General features: G+C 38.1%; 2 protein-coding genes across 3 annotated transcripts; both read right to left on the bottom strand.

Annotated features, from left to right (window-relative positions):
• Positions 1-6,752: 6,752 nt before the first annotated feature.
• LOC148846632 (AAA-type ATPase family protein) lies at positions 6,753-9,060 on the bottom strand. Its single transcript, XM_088953999.1, has one exon. It carries the CDS (start codon positions 8,884-8,886, stop codon positions 6,940-6,942), a length of 1,947 nt encoding a protein of 648 aa, XP_088810125.1. The 5' UTR covers positions 8,887-9,060; the 3' UTR covers positions 6,753-6,939.
• A 261-nt stretch (positions 9,061-9,321) lies between these two features.
• On the bottom strand, positions 9,322-15,854 carry LOC148846631 (WAT1-related protein At5g07050-like). Of its 2 annotated transcripts, XM_088954000.1 has the most exons (7): positions 15,461-15,842; positions 15,058-15,120; positions 13,621-13,737; positions 12,624-12,861; positions 11,270-11,428; positions 9,694-9,845; positions 9,322-9,600 (listed from the first exon to the last, which is right to left on the bottom strand). In XM_088954000.1, exons 1-7 carry the CDS (start codon positions 15,712-15,714, stop codon positions 9,438-9,440), a joined length of 1,146 nt encoding a protein of 381 aa, XP_088810126.1. In that variant the 5' UTR covers positions 15,715-15,842; the 3' UTR covers positions 9,322-9,437. The 2 variants fall into 2 exon arrangements, with proteins under 2 accessions (XP_088810126.1, XP_088810127.1); XM_088954001.1 differs by lacking the exon at positions 11,270-11,428 and having other exon boundaries at positions 15,461-15,854.
• Between the last annotated feature and the right edge of the window lie 3,381 nt (positions 15,855-19,235).

The raw sequence follows: 19,235 nt of genomic DNA, 5'->3' as shown, positions 1-19,235 counted from the left end.
CACGATCTGCTGCACTCATGATGCACACTTCCATTTGCTCTATTACGGGCGTCTTATCACAGCGCATACTTGCCTTTGATTTTGGTGAAGGTCACACATACACAGAATGTGCCCTTATGTAACAAATGTTTTTTTCGCCGCGCCTTCAAGTGCCAATCACCATGCCTACAGCCGTCACTCCAGCGTCCAAGTGTGTGCCATGGGTGGTCTATGCATGTACTTTTGTATGAGGGATTGCCAATGGCACTATTGTAATATTGTAGTATTCTTTTTCACATTTTTGATGTTTCTTATTGTCACTCCCCCAAAATCTTAACGTACTCTTTAAGGGGAGGTAGGTAGTCGAGTGAGTTCATAAGCGTGTAAAGGTTAAGCACGAGATCCCCTCGACACTGTATTGTGTGCTTATGCTTGGCATTGATTAATGCAATACAAATAGCCTTTTGCTAATTCGCGTTCCATCTTGTTGCCTTTTTGTGTGTTTGCTTTGTTGCGTAGGCTTACTCGCCCCTTTCGAGTGCCACACGGGGCCATAACAATTATCCCCATGACAGTTGGTATCAGAGCAGGAGCTCCTCTTAAGCCATTTGGCCCGTGACGTGAGTGATAGCATGAAGCATAACAAGGACATCGTGGTGGAGATCGAGCATGGACTCTTCACAGCACAGGAGGCCGATGATGTGCCCGCCAATGACATCGGCAAGGACAAGGAACCGAAGCCCAGCAAACGTGAGAAATCTTCCAACAAGCATGCAGTCGTTGAGTTGCGCATGCTACGTTGTGAAGCCACCGTAGGTGAGATGCGAGACTCGATAGACGGGCTGCATCAAAACATGGAAGCCATGGACAACACACTGGTCGAGATTGAAGGTCGCTTGAGTGGAGTCGTGGACGAGGTCCGAGACATAATCAATGGCACGCTCAAGCAAATTTGCAGCACTGCGTGCCAACAAGAAGCAAGCTCCTCCAACTTGCATGTCCAAGACAAACTTGATAGTTTTCAAGCCCAGCTCGATGAGATGAAGAACGAGTGGGCAACGTGGAGAAGAAGCACCTCCACATCAATGGTCGTCCAGGCCCAGCTAGATGAGATGAAAGCGGAGTGGGCCTCAATGAAGTCCGCCGCATGTTCCTCCTCCGACACCCAAGCTCAATTAGAGGAGCTTAAAGCAGAATGTGCAGTCCTGAAGCGGGCCATCGCTAATCCAACTAGCACTTCCTTTACACATACTCCCTCCCACATCAAGATTAGGGAGCCAACCCCCTATTCGGGAACCCGCAATGCAAGAGAGCTTGACAACTTTCTGTGGCAAATGGAACAGTACCTCGCCGCCGCCAATGTGACTGATGAAATGACTCAGGTACGTACCGCTACTATGTATTTGACTGATGTCGCTATGTTGTGGTGGCGCAGAAGGTGTGTTGATATAGAACGTGGTACGTGTGTTATCCGTACCTGGGCTGACTTTAAAAGAGAGTTGAAGAGACAATTCTACCCAGAGAATGTGGAATACCTCGCTCGTCGCAAGATGAAGACTCTCAAGCACGGCGACTCCCTCCATGACTATGTCAAAGAGTTTTCAGCCCTCACTTTAGAAGTCACCGATATGTCAGACAATGACTTATTGTTCAACTTCATGGATGGTTTAAAGCCCTGGGCCGAGCTCGAGCTCCAACGACGCAATGTTCAGGACCTTGCCTCCGCCATGGTCGTGGCCGAACAACTTAGTGAACAAAGATAGTCGGATGACGAAGGAAGCAGACCGGCCAGTCCGCGTACCACACATTTGAGTGGGGGAGATAGACAACCTAGTCCCCCAAAAGAGAAGACACCCTTCAACCACAAACTAGCCGAGCACCACAAGGGGAAGCAGCCACAAGGAAGTCAAAGCTACTACAACAACAAATATCAAGGGAGACCAAGCCGTCCTCCCATTTGCTACATTTGTGGGGAGGAGCACTTCACTAGGAATTGCCCAAAGCGAGCAAAGCCGAATGCCCTCATTGCCAAACTAAGTGATGATGAGCAGAGTGATGGGGAACAGAGTACCCAAGCACCAAGAGTGGGCGCCCTCCAATTTTTCAATGCCATGAAGAAGAAAGGGGCTACCTATAAACAGCCCTCCTCAGTCAAAAGAGGACTGAGGTATGTTGATATAACCATTGGCGGGAGGCCAACCAGGGCCCTAGTTGACACAGGGGCCACTCACAACTTCATATCCATTGCAGAGGCCAAGAGACTAAACTTGGCCATTTCCAAAGAGCCTGGTTGGCTCAAAGCAGTTAACACAGGTGCCAAACCTATTGAAGGCATGGCCCGCCGAGTAAGACTACGACTCGGTACCTAGGATGGAGAGATTGACCTCTCTGTCGTCCACATAGATGATTTCAATATTGTCATTGGAATGGACTTCATGATACAGGCCAAAGCTGCACCGGTGCCTCACCTCGACACCCTGATGATCTTGGACGAGCAGTCACCTTGCATGGTTAACATGATCGGCACCGCCAGCACCAAGAAGAAGCACGTCTCTACCTTACAACTCCAACACCACCCTCCACCATTGTTGGCCGAGAGATCTACAACTACCACCATTGCAACAGGAAGTGATCGCGGCAACTCTGGGAAGAAGTCAGTGTCAGTGCCAGTGCCGCCACAACAACAGCAGTGGAAGCCACCGTTGCAGTCGAAGTCGCACACACCCACAACTGGTGGGCCCAACAGAAGACCCAAGGCCGCATCAAACTTTGCCCACGCCTACTACCACAACCACCGGGGAGAACGAGTGCCACCCGAGCCATCTAGGGACCTCATTCACATCATCCCTCAAGATAAATTCTATAGTAGCCTTGTGAGTCACCCTTGGGGAAAAATGCATGGGAACCAAATACCCTAACAATCCAAAATACCATTTTGACCCAGCCTTGGCCACCAACTTTCCTACCACCATCAGGAACAAGTCAAAATCCTACCTTGAAGCAGCCAAGCAGGGACATAACTTAGGGACTAGCCATAGGTTTTCCCACCATCAAGAACATCCACTAACAATCTACCCGACCTACTATCAGGGCCTTGGAAGAAACCCGGTTCGTAGAGCAGTCGAAGAACCTTCTTTCACCAACAAGTTCAAGCCTCAAACAGAAGATAGTCTTCGAGGATGAAAACTGAATTGAGCGGGGGGGACTATAACAAGTGTTCTCTTCGCCGCGCCTTCAAGTGCCAATCACCATGCCTACAGCCACCACTCCAGCGTCCAAGTGTGTGCCATGGGTGGTCTATGCATGTACTTTTGTATGAGGGATTGCCAATAGCACTATTGTAATATTGTAGTATTCTTTTTCACCTTTTTGATGTTTCTTATTGTCACTCCCCCAAAATCTTAACGTACTCTTTGAGGGGAGGTAGGTAATCGAGTGAGTTCATAAGCGTGTAAAGGTTAAGCACGAGATCCCCTCGACACTGTATTGTGTGCTTGTGCTTGGCACTGATTAATGCAATACAAATAGCCTTTTGCTAATTCGCGTTCCATCTTGTTGCCTTTTTGTGTGTTTGCTTTGTTGCGTAGACTTACTCGCCCCTTTCGAGTGCCGCACGGGGCCATAACAATTATCCCCGTGACACTTAGGCATTAGCATATACATATCCATAGTGCACTGTAGCGCACTGTAGCACATGCACAAAGCATTAAGGCAAGGCAGTTCGACTCCACTTTACCACCTTGCCTCGGCACCTTTTAAAGCCATGAAGTCAACTATGTCCATGCCTCATGGAACAAGTTAAAAAGAACACCATTAGAAGTTTAGAACTAATCCATTATGAAAAAGCTTATTTAGAAAGCAAATGGGGTATTGGGAGATTTTCCGATTGTCCTTCCATATAAACTGGCCTAAACGAGAAATCATAGAAGCCACTAAATAACAGATTTGAAAAACTAAGGTTCAACATGCTTAGTCAGTGTTTTCAAAATCAGACTGGACTGGAATAACTGGGAATTGATCAACTGACCGGTTCCATTTCACCCCAAAACCATTTTTATCAAAAACCATTGATTTGGCCTGCAAATCACTAACCTAGGTGGTCAAACCGTCGAACCAGGTAATGATTTTTGGCATTTTTTCGTTTTTTTAATTTTTTAATTTTTGTCAGAGTGGGTCATCCATTCAGACCGGGCAGTTGGACCATTCGATCTGGGAACCAGGCCCCATAGCGGTTCCCTGTCTGGTGCACTTTAAAACCTTGTGCTTAGTCATCATCATTATCATCCATCCATATCTTATCCCAACCATATGGGATTGACTACATAAATCCTGTTTCATCAATCCGTTCAAATTAAGGCCATACCGACTGTTAAACAAATCATTTCTTACTACTTTTACCCATATTTTTTTGGTCTACTCCTAGACCTTCTAACCCCTTCAATGTTGTAATAAATCACTCCTTCTAAATGGAGCAATTGGTGGTCATCCATGCACATGACCAAACCATTTTAGTCAAACATGCTTAGTGCTACAAATAATTTGAGGTACTATTTTACAAACAATATTACACAAAAAAAAAGTAAGGAACACAACTTATTGCAGAGGCCTGAAAACTGGAATTTTCTAATTTTTTAGGTATTTTTGTATTTTAGATAGTAAGAATTCCCAATGTCAAAAACTCATACCACCCCCAACTGAAGGACAGCTTATGAGAAATCCACGAAGAACAGCCCCATATAAGTTAAACTGCTCACCTTGGGTATCAACCAAGCTCATGATAGAAGAACCCATTTAGTATAAGACATTCACAGATCACAACCCCACACCCTTTCCCACAGAGGGCATTTACCTCTCTAAGTTTGTGCACATAACTAGCTACTATCAACATAAAGTGCAAAGTAAATGAAGTGCATTAACAGAATAAAAAAAGACCACTGCCTTACGGACAAATTTAGAATACAATCTAGAATCTGACAAGTTGGAGACGGCGTAGAGGAATTTCAAACCGGTATTTCAAGAACTCATAATATTTTTCTTAATTGATGATTAGATTATGACTAAAGATGGTTTTACTCTGCTGTTTCATGGCTCTCTCAAGTCTCATCTCTATACAAAGTTTCCCATTTCACCTTTGAAAGCCACAAAACAACCACAAGTCCACAGCATCAGACATGACAAAATTTATAATCATGAAACTGATGGACATAAAGAGAACAACAAACCTGGGAAAGATAGAAAGATGGTGCTTTGACGAGATGGCCCCTTAATTGGGGGAATTCAATTGGTTCCCCCTTGTCCTCACCCAACTAGAGTATCTGCCTAGGGTAATATGACAAAGAACCACATCCCTAACCCTGTTACAAAAAATCAGTTATGAACTAAATCTCCTTAATTAGGCATCAGTCAAGTCTCAAGCCATAGGCTGTTCATATGGTAAGTCACCAGAGCACAAAGAATAGTTCACAACTGGAATCCTGTTAAACTTACTCCTTATGTAATGATCTAGTTAAAAAAGAAGAAAGGCACAGAAAGTTCATATGGTAGTCACTGGCTCATGAAATACTGGTACTTTAGATGGTAGTAAAACTTTTGGATCTCAATGCCAGATGCTGAAGGTTATTTCCTGTTAAACACTTAAACTTGTACATGTAAAGATTCAGTTATAAAAGCAGAAAGGCACAGAGGGTTCAAATGGAAGACACTGGCTTGTACAACACCGATGCTTCCAATGCTAGAAAACTTTCAGACCTCAATGTCAGATGCAGAGGCTTATTTCCAACGTTGGCTAGTGAACATCATCATCATGATCATCTACACATTATCCCAACTATATGAGGTTGGCTACATGAATCCTGTTTCACCATTCCATTCTGTTTAGTGCCATATCCATTTATAATTTGATTGCTTAAATAATTTCTTACTACTTCAACCCATATCCTTTTTGGTCTGCCCCTAGCCCTTCTAGTCCATTCAACTTGCAGCAGATCAACTGCTGTTTTTGCACCTAGAAAGTAGGCAGAATACTTAGTCATGCAAAGAAAGTTCCAGATCTCTTCCAAAAAATGCCACTAATAAATAAAGAACACCTCTTCATACAGCTATGCTCCAGAGACTTGATTAATTTTGCACATGTCAAGGTGGTTGCCAACTTGCCATTATCCATAATTCCATATCATGGGAAGTAGTACAAAATAATGGGCACCCTTCATAACTCATAACTCATAAGTGGATTTCAATTTGACATTTGTGACCGAATAACTTTACAGATGTCCTATGGGCAGCTTACTATTTCTATTTTCTTAACCTATTCAATTGCAATGTTCAATTAATAAAAAAAAGGATACTTAGAACACATCAGGCAAGAAAGAGGTGACAAGTATGCACTTCAAGATGTAAAACATCATAGGCCTTACAATAAAAAAAGTTCGAAATTCTATTAACAAGATCAAGAAAAAGGTTCCAAATTAACAAGATCAAGAAAGGCCATTACCACTGTTGGTCCCAGGCTCCAGCTATTTGGAATGTTAGGAGAGTGGAATAGATATAGACCTAATTTTTGGTATTTTTTGCACAAAGTGGCCACTCACAGATTGAACCCATGTTGCATGCTTGTCAGCCTGAGATTTTACCAATGCACTGAGCAATGGTCTCTGCAGGGGTTATCTAGATTATAAACTGTATTTAAATTCTATTCTGAAACATATAATCTATACATAATGAAAGAAACTTTAGGGTTAAGTTGCCAGAAACAGCTCCATGAGGTGCCAGTCAAATAGTACCAAGAATAGATTCTTGTTCATCTATGAATTAATACGACATGGATCACGCAACAGTCCCTAGTTTGTAGCTTTAACTATTCGTTCTATACAAAATGCCAAAATATGGACAAAAGGGCTCTTTTCACACTAAAATCCAAAACTAAAAATGCATAATCAGTTTAATTTACCACCTTTGAGCTTCTCATCTTTCAAAGTAGTTAGCTGGCCAATCGAGAAACTTGTAACCTTGAAGTGAAGGTGGCAAATATCTCTGAGATGCTGAAGAAGAAGGGTCATTCGGAGGATAAATGTAGCCCTTTCCATATTCAAGTTCTTTCATCAGCTTTGTTGGTGCATTTCTCAGATGCAGAGGTACCCCTTCATTTTGTCCACCTGATTCCTTCACCAACTTCTGTGCTTCTTCTATTGCTCTGTAAACAGCAACAGACTTGGGAGTCAAAGCCAAGTATGCTACACATTGTGCAAGGTTCACATTGCACTCGGGCATGCCCAGAAAATGGCAAGCTTGGTAACAAGCAACAGCTTGATTTAGTGCAGATGGGTCAGCAAGTCCAACATCCTCACTCGCAAACCTAATGAGGCGCCGAGCAATGTATAGTGGCTGCTCTCCTCCTTGCAACATTCTTGCTAGCCAGTAGATTGAAGCATCAGCATCACTTCCCCTCATTGACTTATGGAGCGCGCTGATGAGGTTATAGTGTTCATCCCCTGCCCGGTCATAAGCCAGGTGTTTGCATTGCAGTGCTTCCTTGACATCATCAAGGGTGACATTGACTGCATTTGAACTCGCCCCATTTTCTGCATTTCCGGAAGAGCTACTATCAGTATCATCATTGCTATCGGCCACAGTAGTTGCATCAGAAGACAGTCCCTCAAACATTTTAGCTTGAGAGCCTGAAGTGTGTTCTTGATTGGTGGTCTGGCAATTGGGTCTTCGAGCGGCAGCTGTTGTTGCAGAGATCTCCAAAGCATTCAGAGCGACCCGAGCATCCCCATCGCAATTCAAAGCCAGAAACTCAGTGGCTTCACCATCCACTTTGATATTGACCCCCACGCTCTGGGCCAAACCCTTCTCAGCATCATCAGCGGCCCGCTTAAGCAAGCTCACAATATGGTGAGGCTGCAAGGAATTAAGCGTAAGAACCCTAGACCTCGACAGCAACGGCGTGATCAAATGGAACGATGGGTTCTCCGTCGTTGCCCCTATGAAGACAATGCTCCCATCTTCAATCACCGGCAGAAACGAATCCTGTTGCGACTTGTTAAACCTGTGAACTTCATCGATAAACAAAACCGTCCTCCTATTTTTCTTCTTCATTTTTCTAGCTTCCTCCACAGCATCTCTAACATCCTTAACCCCAGCTGTCACAGCCGATAGCGAAACGAATCGATACGATGCAGGAGCTGAATTTGCAATAGCCCTAGCCATTGAGGTCTTACCGGTTCCTGGTGGTCCCCATAACACGATTGAAGGCAAGCGATCGCAGTCCAAGGCCGACCGGAGGATAGAATGCTTTCCCAGAAGGTGGTCTTGCCCGATTACTTCATCGATGCTTCGAGGGCGCATACGCTCCGACAAGGGTTCATGGGGTTTGTACCCTGAAGATGAACGGATTAACGACTCCGATGATGAGCCAAGCGCAAACTTAGGACGCTTGGGGAGAGATTCTTCACCCTCTGGCGAAACCCTTTTGACGGTCGGAATTTCTTGGGTGCGGTTGTTTCCGGCAGGTCGGGTTTGAGGGGAGGGGGTTCTGGATTGGAAAAAGCGGTCGAGTTTGGGTTGGAAGGGAGGGGGACTAGGGTAAACGTTAGAGCTAGATTTGTGGTTGAAGATCCACTCGGTGGCTTCGATGGTGGATTTGCCTCCGGTGGCCGCTAGAGCCTCAGCTGCCAGCTCTTGGGAGAAACCCATGTTTAAAAGCTGTTCCATCTCCATCTGAGTGATGGGGTTTTTCTGGTTTTTCTTTGTATCACTGGAAATGCCTCTCTTTTGCTTCACCAGGTTCTCCCGCCATTCATGCGCAGAGAGAGAAGACGAGGATGAATGAATTCGACAAAGTGGAGGGAAATAGGAAGACGAAGTGGCGGTTTTCATCTCACCAGGATTAGGGCTAATGGTCCACATACATGGATAATTGGGTCAAGTTTGAGTTGAATTTTGCCAAGCCCAAAAGATAGCCTTGGCCTCCCTCATTTACTTGACTCTTTGTATGTAAGGGGTCTCAATGGGTGGGTTTTGGGTTGGATCCTTCCAAATCAAAATTAATTTGGACGGATTAAATGAAACAATAAGACATTGAATTGCACCATTCCATTCCAGATTTAATGGTCAAAGTATTTATTGGAATTTATCCATCGGATTGGGTCGAATTGTACCAATATCCAATATATTGATAGAAGAAGAGAATACGGGTGTCAATTCATTGAGGGAGCTTGGATTTTCATAGTAATATATAGAGCTAATTAATGGAATATTTTATAAGAAATAAAATCAAGTAAAGAGACTAAAAATGATTAAGAAAAATGAAGCCTATAATTAAAAAAAAAAATTGCTAATGAGGATTCCAGTAGTTTTGGAACTCCGGTTCTAAATTCATCATAAGATCTAAATCTCACTAAATTACATTTGAAAGCTTATAGAAAAAACAAAAGAATAATTTATTTAGCATCAATTATTTAAACATTTACAATATTCTCACTAATTTCTTCTACGTTGGACGATTTTGATTGCTCAACTTGATCAGCTAAATCTCTAACAGTTGGTTTATCATCCTTTTCCTTTTCTTTGCCCCATAAGACCATATATAGGCCAGCAAACATCATGACAGCACCAAGAATACTGCAAAAAAAAAAAATTGTAGTGTTTAAAAAATATATAAAAAATTTTTAGAAAACTCAATTACTTAATTTGAATTAACAAATAACAACTTACCTCCCTAAGTGTAGAGCTTCTTTCAAAATCAGAAGTGCCATTATGGCTACAATTACTGTGCCCAATGGCCTAAAGGCTGTAAAAAATACTGGACCTCTTTTCTTTACTACCACTGTTTGAATGTAAGTAGTTACTACAAATATCATAACACCCTACAAAGGATGCAATTATCACCAATCTAATATGTTCTACATGTATATATGTACATAATGAGCATATTACATGTAATTTCAGTTGCATAATAACTAAGTAACTGGTATAAGACAGTGAGCATATTATAGTATTTGATTTAGAAATAGAATTTTTATTCTTTTAATTAATATCCCAGGCCTCTACAACAAGTTAGAGATCCTACCACTACTGATAGAACCACCATCAATTGTTTTTTAACTTAGGCGCGGTTTGGAAGGAATACAAATACAAATTTGTAGAGTACAAAACATTGAATTTTGTATTATTTTGTATGTATTTGCACTGTACATATTTATATTTATACTCTTTTCAAACTGAGCCTTAATCTTTGAAACAGAAAAAAGAAAGAAATTTTCATTTAGTTATTATGTGACCCCAAAATCATGGTAATCAAACACAATCTAAGTGGGTTATGATTCTTCTACTAACAAGGTATCAATTTGTGACAGAACTTATGTTTTAGAAACTTTATTTTCATTGTTTAGGTTTTTGTTTCTTATAAGTAGTTGTTATTGTAAGCACAATAAATACAGATTTTTCACTGTTTAATGAAATTTAAATTAATTTATCCTACAAAAAAAATCTTAATTTTTATTGTGGATATTCAAGATACCCTCTTGTAGATTTAATTAGGAGTTTTTCAATGGGAACAAGATGGTAAACTTGGTATTATTCATTTTATGCTTGTTGCTATCAAATAGCATAAAATTAATTTGTTAAGTATTATAATCTTTAATCTTATTAAACCGATTAAAAATTAAGTAGGCCAAATTAATTAGACTTATATATAGAGATTAAGTAATTTATGCTATATGTAGATATAATTATATTTCTTATAAGTACACTCACTTTGACAGGTGTTTAACTAAACTATTATAGTAAAATAGTTAATCTTAATCAGAGTACATAATTTTATAGAAAAATATAGTTGAATATTTCTTAGTAACCACATGATAAGAATTCTAAAGAAATTTTTGGAACGTTTATATTTCTTATTCCTTTTTATAATACTTGCAAATCACTATATGTGCTTTATGTGAATGAAAAGAAAATTGTTCACATTTATTATATCAAGGTAAATTAATTATATATGTACAAACATCATTCATCTATTCAAAATTGAATTAATATATAATTAACAAAATATAATAGTTATAATATTTGAAATATTATATACTTGTAGTTATCTAATTAATGACACTTTATTTATTTCTTTTCTTCTTTTTAATTAAAATTTTTAAAATTGTTTTAATTATATATTGTAATAATTCATACTCTTCTTACTTGTTTTTCTATTATACTTCTAGATAATTGTCTTAATTCAGATTTCAGAAATGCTTAAATTCCATCTATTGCATAAGAAAAACTAGAAAATAAATCTTACACAATAAATAGGAGAAAGTAATGTAATGTCCCAATTCAATCTCCAAGAGGAAGCCTTGTGATCTATAATTATTGTTACAATTGCTGCTTGCAGTGTCCCAACTAAGCATGTTAATGAGGTGAGTGAGAGTGGAGCTGGATATTTCTTAATAGTTTGAGCCTGTAAACAAATTCACAAAAGAAGAGATAAAAGGCTGTCTAATATAAGAATTTGCTCATAAAAGAATATCTTAAGTGTTAGTCTTTAACCAAATTCACTCATTATTTTACTTCATGTTTGACATAATGGTATCCACTAGTTCTCAAGCAGTAACCTACTGTTTGATAAACAAATATCCCAAAAATTTTACTATTAGTATTTTAGATGGATTTTTGTCTTTTAATTGAAGGGTTAGGTTTTAACAATATTATTGGATGAATTTATATCAAACCTCATCAGAATCAATAATAGGAAAGATAAATTGTAAAACCTTTTCAATTAATGTGTCTCAAATACGAATAATCTATATTTATATTATACAGAGAAAAGAGGGAGGCCAAGAGTCTTATCACTTTGATGCTTCCAGTCTTCCACACACCTCCTCCTCTCATTTTTCATGCATATGGTCTATTCATTTTTAAATTAAAAATATAAAAATCATATAACCAACTCAAGTCTTAATAATCTATAATAAAATCCTTCTTAATTATCTCTCTTTCTCCAATAGTCAATGTTTGTAATCCCTCCTTCCCCATTAAATCTCTTCCCATCATCTTAAATCTCTAAATTAATATAAATCACTATACTCTCTCTAATAAAATAGGAGAGCAGCAAATAATGGCTTAGTTGGTGGGGTCTCTAGTTGGTCCTAGTGGAGACTCAAGATCAAATCACATTGCCTTTCCATTCTCTACTCTTAAAGAAAGTTTTAAGGTAAAATACCCTTGCCAAATGGCTAGGATAATTCATTCTTTTTAGGCAAATTTTAAATCAAAATTTCACAAAACTTCGGAGTTTGGACAGTTGGTATAACTCCAGTGTAACTACAACAAAATGAGGGTATTTTGTTCAAATTGACTAAATTATTATTCCAGCAGGTGAAAAAGTTAGGAAGGATAATCATCCAATTAGAAGCTTTTCTTCATAAGACAATGAGCAAACCTTTCTCTGTATTGTTTATTTGTCTTTGCACAGAAACTTTTGAGCAAATGTTAGGCTCAGTTTGGAAGGAGTACAAATGCAAACATGTAAAATGCAAAACCTTATATTTTGTATTATTTTATCTAAATTTTTATTATACATGTTTGTATTTGTACTCTTTCCAAAGTAAACCTTAGGAACAATTTACCATTTTTTCTCTTGATTGATCAATCACCTGCAAGATGTAGAAAGCTGCTTGTGAAACATATGAAACAATAAGTAGAAGGGAGCCCTTCATCCAATCCTTCTCTGATGATTCCCTTAGTTTGCTAGAATGGGCAGAGTGTGGTGAAGAGAATGAAATTACAACAATGCCCTTGTACGAGGTCATAAAGGCAGCACCCGCAAAGGCCACCAAAGTTCCACCTATCTTTGCTTGGCTGCTAAATCTAGTGATACTTAATTTCTCCATCCTGAATCCATAAAATCCAAAATGAGTAATTTCAGAAGCTTATGAGAGCAATATTTAACTCCTTAATGATCCCAACAATCACAAAAAAACATCACATTAATTTCTTTTATTTTTCAACCTTTTGATGAGATTTTAATATATAAAACAAACATAAAGAGACATAGTACAGTAAAAAAAAAAAGCTCTTTAAACACTATATAGAAACGCTTTAATTAGGTCATAGTTATGCAACTTGACAAGAGTTCACATTTGCTGCCAGCAAAAGAGTACTGACAAGCTGACCAGCCGCACATTAGGCATAATTTCTTCCATGAATATTTGTTATGTTGCCATTCATGGAAGATGTTCTCAGGAGCCCGAAACTCCTATTAGCAATAACTCTCCATACACTATGAAAGTATGAATCTGCACATCAGGAACATCTCCCCATGAATTAAACAAGGGTTTGACTATGATATAAAAAACATATGATATCTAAAAAACATCTGATCAGTCAACTAGAATCATAAACATGGTAGCCAATCACGTGTTATTTATCAGGTCAAAACTCTTCCGATACCATATCTTTTCTGCATCATAGATTTTCCCATTAAACATACATGCACGGGTGATTTCTATATGTGCCACTGTCTGGGGAAGGTTCTTCATGTTTAGTTGTTGGTTAAGGGGTTGTTTGATAACAGCTGAAGTGGCTCAACTGAATATCTTGTTGTTTTGCCTATCAGTAAATAAGCCATTAAGTAGGTTGTGACATTCTTACCTAAATAGAACTGCCAAAACAAGGGTAATTGATGGAATTAGGTTGCTCATGGCAGATGCAAACGAAGAGGAAGTTTTTTCTAGGCCTGCATAGAACAATGTCCTTCCCAATAGAGGTCTGAAACACAGAATGTTCAAGATTAGACACTGAGACACTGGCCAATTAATCACATAAATATGTACTCAAAAACATGTTTCTGAATCTAAAATCATGTCTTTTTTTTTACTCGAACCATTATTTTTTTTTGAAAGGCTAAAACAAGTTGACTTTGTCTCAAAAAAAAGTTCTTGGAATCATCAAAGTAGAAAGTTTTGTGGAAAGTATATGATATGGCGCATGAAATTAAATAACCAGATGAAAACATACTTTAAACCATATATTCGAATGCATGTTTTTTGTTTCAGTTTGGGGGAAAAAAAGCACACATACAACAAAAAACATGGTTTTATAAACTAAATATTGGGATCAATTTGTTTTCAAACCAACTGGTTTTGTTTTGTTTTTACAACTGTTACAAAGAAAAAACAATTGAAATTGACATGGTTTTAAAAATCGGATCAGAAATAGTACTGTTTTGGCCATTGGTTCTTGGGTCAAACTGTCCGAAGCCTGATTGGACGGATTGAGTATCTAAAACTGGACCCAGAGCAATGACCAATTTCTGGGTCAACCAGTCTGACAATCTGGTCCGATTTGGTTCGACTTTCAAAAACCATGCACATTGGAGAACAACCCCTTAATTTCTAAAAATGTTTTCATCTCACCATATGGGCCATTGCTTGGTAATAAAGGTCCTACATGATTTGTGTTCATGCATCTCTATGTAAGACGGGGACCCACTATGTATGAGATGTAAGGACACAGATCATGTTGGTATTCAAATGCTTTTTCTGTTGAAAGGAAGTTCAGACTCCACATTCCTTCCACCAAATAAATAAATAATAAAAAGAGTTAAAAGGTTAGACCCATAAAGATTGGGTAATGCCGGGCCGAACATATATTATGTAGAGTGCAAAACCTTGTATTTTGTATTATTTTGTATGTTATTTGTATTGTATATATTTGTATTTATATTTTATCCAAATTGAGTCCTAAGGGTAAATGGCATGATCATGGCCGGACCCAGTTTATATTTGCACAATTTGCACAATTTGCACTTATGATAAGGACTATAATCTAGGCCCTGATTTGCGCCTGGTATTGATCATTAAATTGAACCCCAGCCTAAAGCAGAAAACTAATAAAACAGGTTGGACCATCCATGAACCCCATCCATGGTCCATCCATGGACGGACCAAACTAGACCGAGGTCCATCCATTTCAGCCATAAGGGTTGCATCCACGTCAGGTCTCAAGGTTTTACCTTTCTAGCAAAAGCAAAGGCAGAAGTAATAAAACCTGAGATTTAAATATTAGATCCTGTGTTTGTCTTCTTACCCGGTAATCCCCAAGAAGAATATGTTGCTCAACACTGGTAAAGTAATTTTGGGTCGATTTGTCCTGCAACAAATGACAGAGAAAATGTCTATAGGGTGAATGGTATATGGTCCAAAAGAACCAAAGCAAATTTGTATACAGCCATAGGAATTGCTAAACCACCAAGATAAGCTTCAGGGTTGTGTTCTCAAGCCCCAAAGCACAAAACAAGTGTTTTGGCTTCTGATTATATGCTTTTTTTTCTTTTACGAATCAACTCTTACCAGACGCCCAAAACACCTTTTGTTTTCCACATCTCAAAGCTGGAAAGCAAAAGCTTATCCAAACAGAGTGTTAACTTTTGAGCTAGATCAATTTAAGAATACCAGAGAAAGAAAAAAGGGAGAATCCATCCATCACAAACCTTTCAAAGAGGAGTGCAAGAAGGGCTGTGGTTAGCATTCCAATTGCATGGCCGTAAGCCACCAGCACATACAGATTCATGCCTATTGCTAGGGAGACCCTAGAAACTATGTTAAACCCTGAGAAGCAAAAACAACCAAATATGCTCAGAAAGTGAGGTTGCAATTTCTCCATCACTGCCAAACATCTCTGTGTAATTCTTCTGCTGCTGCTCTTTTGCTCTTCTTCCATTATTTCTCCCACCAATGAAGCCATGCATAAAATGAATGAATAGCTATAGATATTAGAGAGAATGCTCTCAAATACTAGTAACTAACCAATAAATGAATTAACTGTTGAATTCTATCTTCCTTCCACTACAAATTAACAGCAGGGAGACCCATGAAATGGCACACTACTAAGGCAAATCTATATATAGATAGATAGATAGGTAGAGAGAGAGAGAGAGAGATAGATTTTTAACCGTTTGATAGCATTTGTTTCTTGTTGTTTACATTTGAATCAATATTCTTGGTGTCTTTTAAACACTTAATTGCACTTTGAAAGCAAGAGGTGGTAAGCATTTCCACTACTTCACTATTACTGTTATCATGGGATGTGTGTGGACATCCACCATTGAGTAAAAAAGCATGGGATTCCCGTATTCTTATGAAGAGAGGTAAGATGCCTCAATTATTGAATGGAGAGAAAAGCTTGTGGTTATTTTTCTAAGTATATATGGAAACAATTGCATTGATTCTCTTGCAAAAGAATAGGAAGTCATTACATCTGCCTTCGCATTCTTTGGTGGTAGAACAAAAGCATATTTAACCGGTCAGAAAAAATAAATTGTAGATATATAGTGATTGCTTAGACCATCAGAGTATAGAGGATATCAAATTAATATCATATAGATGTTTGTGATGAGATTTAGACTTGTGATGAGCTTTGGCTAGTGTAAACCTGTGATGAATTTTAGACGCGCACAAATCTACAATGAACTTTAGACACGCACAGATTTGTGATGAGTTTTAGACACATGTGGGGTAGCGATGAATTCAAAGCCATTACAAAATTTGACAAACGTTGAATCACTATAGACTAAGAATAAATATTAGTTATACGTGGGTATTTAAATTATGCACACGACAGGACACCCCATGGACCTAGTAAAGGCGCGCCCACTAAATGATGATGTCACTCATGCCACATCAATTAAATGGGTAACGAAAGGAAGTAGCACACGCAGATTATGAAAACCCTCAAATGAAAGAAAATTTCGTCATAAAGATATCTCATAAGACATGTGGCGAAACCCTAGTAGTGTTCTCTAACAACTGACAACGAATCCAATATTTATTTTCCTAGTGGAAATCAAATACTTGTGACTCTTTCCTTTTAGGACCTTGAGATCCCTCTCTATAAATAGGAATCCATCTCGTAATGAAGGGATCATCTTATCATTCACATTTGCCCTAACCTCTAACCTACCTCCTGCATCTAGTCTTCCTTTGTCCTTTAAGACGACCCCTATATGTAACCTCACCACCACATTTACATAGACATTAAAAGTGATTTGAAGACATTTAAGGAGTGGACAATAAAGCTTGAATCTGATGACACAAAGTAGTTGTACACACTACAAATAACTCTTGTTTTTTATCTTCGTAGTTTTGTTGTTTAGGTGTTTTCTTTGTGTTTCTTTTAGTTTTTTGTTCTCTCTTTTGGCCTCTGCTTTGGTTGAAGCTAGGTTCTTATTTTCTTTTCTTTTCTTATTTTTTTATGAGAGAGGAATATCAGTGTCAACACAAATTTAAATTATTTGCATAAAAATTATGAACACAAATTCAATAAAAATGTAATGTCCTGTTAGCTTAATGTAAAGTGAATAAAAATTATGCACGCGTGTACACGTGATTGGGCCTTATATAATGCTGCATTGGCTTTGCTAAGAGAAAAGTGAAGTAGAGAGAGTAGAGGTGCAACTTGGGCTGGCCCAACCCAAAACCAATCCGACCCAATCTGAGTTTCTGTCCATGTTGGCCCGAGTTTTTGGGCTATGAGCTTTGCTTGGAAAAACTCAGGCCTGAACAACCCAATCCAATTTAAATTCATTAAGGATGGATCAGGTCCAATCCAATCCAATCCAATAAATATCTTAGACGCCCAATTCAATATGTCTTGTTGCTCCATCCAATCTAGGGTTGTTCATAACAAGACCCAAATCGATCAACCCAGTCCGATTTAATCCGAGTTGGCCGGTTTTTCTTTAGCACTGGTTGGTTTTAGGTTACAAAAAAATATAAACCGATTGTTCGGTTCAGTTTTAGTTTTCACACACGTGAAAACTGAAACTGAAGCGACCCAAACCGACTTATATATATATATATATATATATATATATTGTATGTATGTATGTATGTATGTATTTAAACTTTATTTCAGAAATATACATATTATATATAAAACATCAGTTTTAATCCATCAAATCAATTTTAATTTCCAGGCATCCAGTCTTTACTTTCTTAGACTTGAATCCTTTACCGTTTACACCAAGAGAATCATTCACAAAACCAATCTAAACCGATTCAAACCGATCAAGTCGGTTTTACTTAGTACTGTATCAATTTTGGTTGGAAAAATGCCAGTAAACCGACCCAACCTGATCCATAAATAACCCTAATCCAATCTATCCAAATTAATTTTGATTTAGACACGATCCAACCCAAAACTGGTCTATTGACACCACTACTCCCACACTTTATTCTACTTTAAGTATAATAAATTAATTACTGTATCATTTTTCATTATGAAAATAGATTAATATTAAAATAGAAATTCAACTTAAATATTGCTATTTTCAATATCTAGCCCTCATTTGGGGGTGTTACTTGACAAATAAGTGATTATGAGTGTGTGGTGAAAAATCGCTTCTTTCAAATCGGGGTAGTATAGATATTTTGAAAATTACATGGTGAGCCGAGGTGGACCACAAATGCGATAAGCATTTATTGCAAAAGCATTTATTGCAAAAATCGCTTATTCAACTTTTTCCCCAAATGCTTAAAAGTAAAGACTCCAAAACGTAAGTATCTAGTGGTGATCATTTCTAGCCCTCCTTGCAAGGGCAATTTGGCCCAACTGCAAATTGTTGATTCGAACCTAGGCCCAAAATTTTATATTTAGTCAACAGGGTTGAAAGTAACTTTGGGAGAAGGCTATCTTTTGATTAGGAAAGCGACACATAGCAGGGGGTAGCGACTGTTTATAATATATATTTATATTCATATATGTGGAGAGGGTGCCTCTATAATTAGGACTGTCAATGTACCAAAAAATTCAAGGCCCAATTCGAATCCCATATTTTAAATTCTAAGTTTTTAACTAAAGGGAATCTGTGTGATGCATGAGATTTGCTAAGTGAAAACTAAATGATAGAAACATACAAGAGTATACAATTGTTTTATATTTTTTATTTTTAAATAATTAATTATTATTTATATTTTATATAATACTTTTAATAAATTTTTACAATATAAAAATAATAATAATTAATTTCAGTTAGGGTCGTTTATCAAATTGATGAACTCGACCAACTTGATTTGGTTGGTTTTCTAGTATTTCTGATTGACTTTGGTTCAATAATTTCTCAACCCGATTAGGTTGGAATAGTTTCACTTTGGCCATTTTTAAACCGACCAAAATCGAATGACCTAACCATATATATATATATATTTAAATATAATTTTTAATACAAGAAATTGGGAAAATTCTCATATTTCTTAGTCTAAAATATT

The sequence above is a fragment of the Nelumbo lutea genome, chromosome 7 (assembly GCF_056320005.1).
Source record: "Nelumbo lutea isolate HS-2025 chromosome 7, American lotus-T2T, whole genome shotgun sequence".
NCBI lineage: Eukaryota > Viridiplantae > Streptophyta > Magnoliopsida > Proteales > Nelumbonaceae > Nelumbo > Nelumbo lutea.
Note: the sequence above shows the minus strand (reverse complement) of the source record. Positions and strands in the feature narration are given on the sequence as shown.

Bases quoted from the DNA above. Each gene is read 5' to 3' on its own strand.
- LOC148846632 (XM_088953999.1), bottom strand. From the start codon at position 8,886: ATGTGGACCATTAGCCCTAATCCTGGTGAGATGAAAACCGCCACTTCG.
- LOC148846631 (XM_088954000.1), bottom strand. From the start codon at position 15,714: ATGGCTTCATTGGTGGGAGAAATAATGGAAGAAGAGCAAAAGAGCAGC. The intron at 15,121-15,460 runs GTTTGTGATGGA...CATTTGTTGCAG, and splicing joins CTTGCACTCCTCTTTGAAAG to GACAAATCGACCCAAAATTA. The intron at 13,738-15,057 runs GTAAGAAGACAA...TCTGTGTTTCAG, and splicing joins TTCTTCTTGGGGATTACCGG to ACCTCTATTGGGAAGGACAT.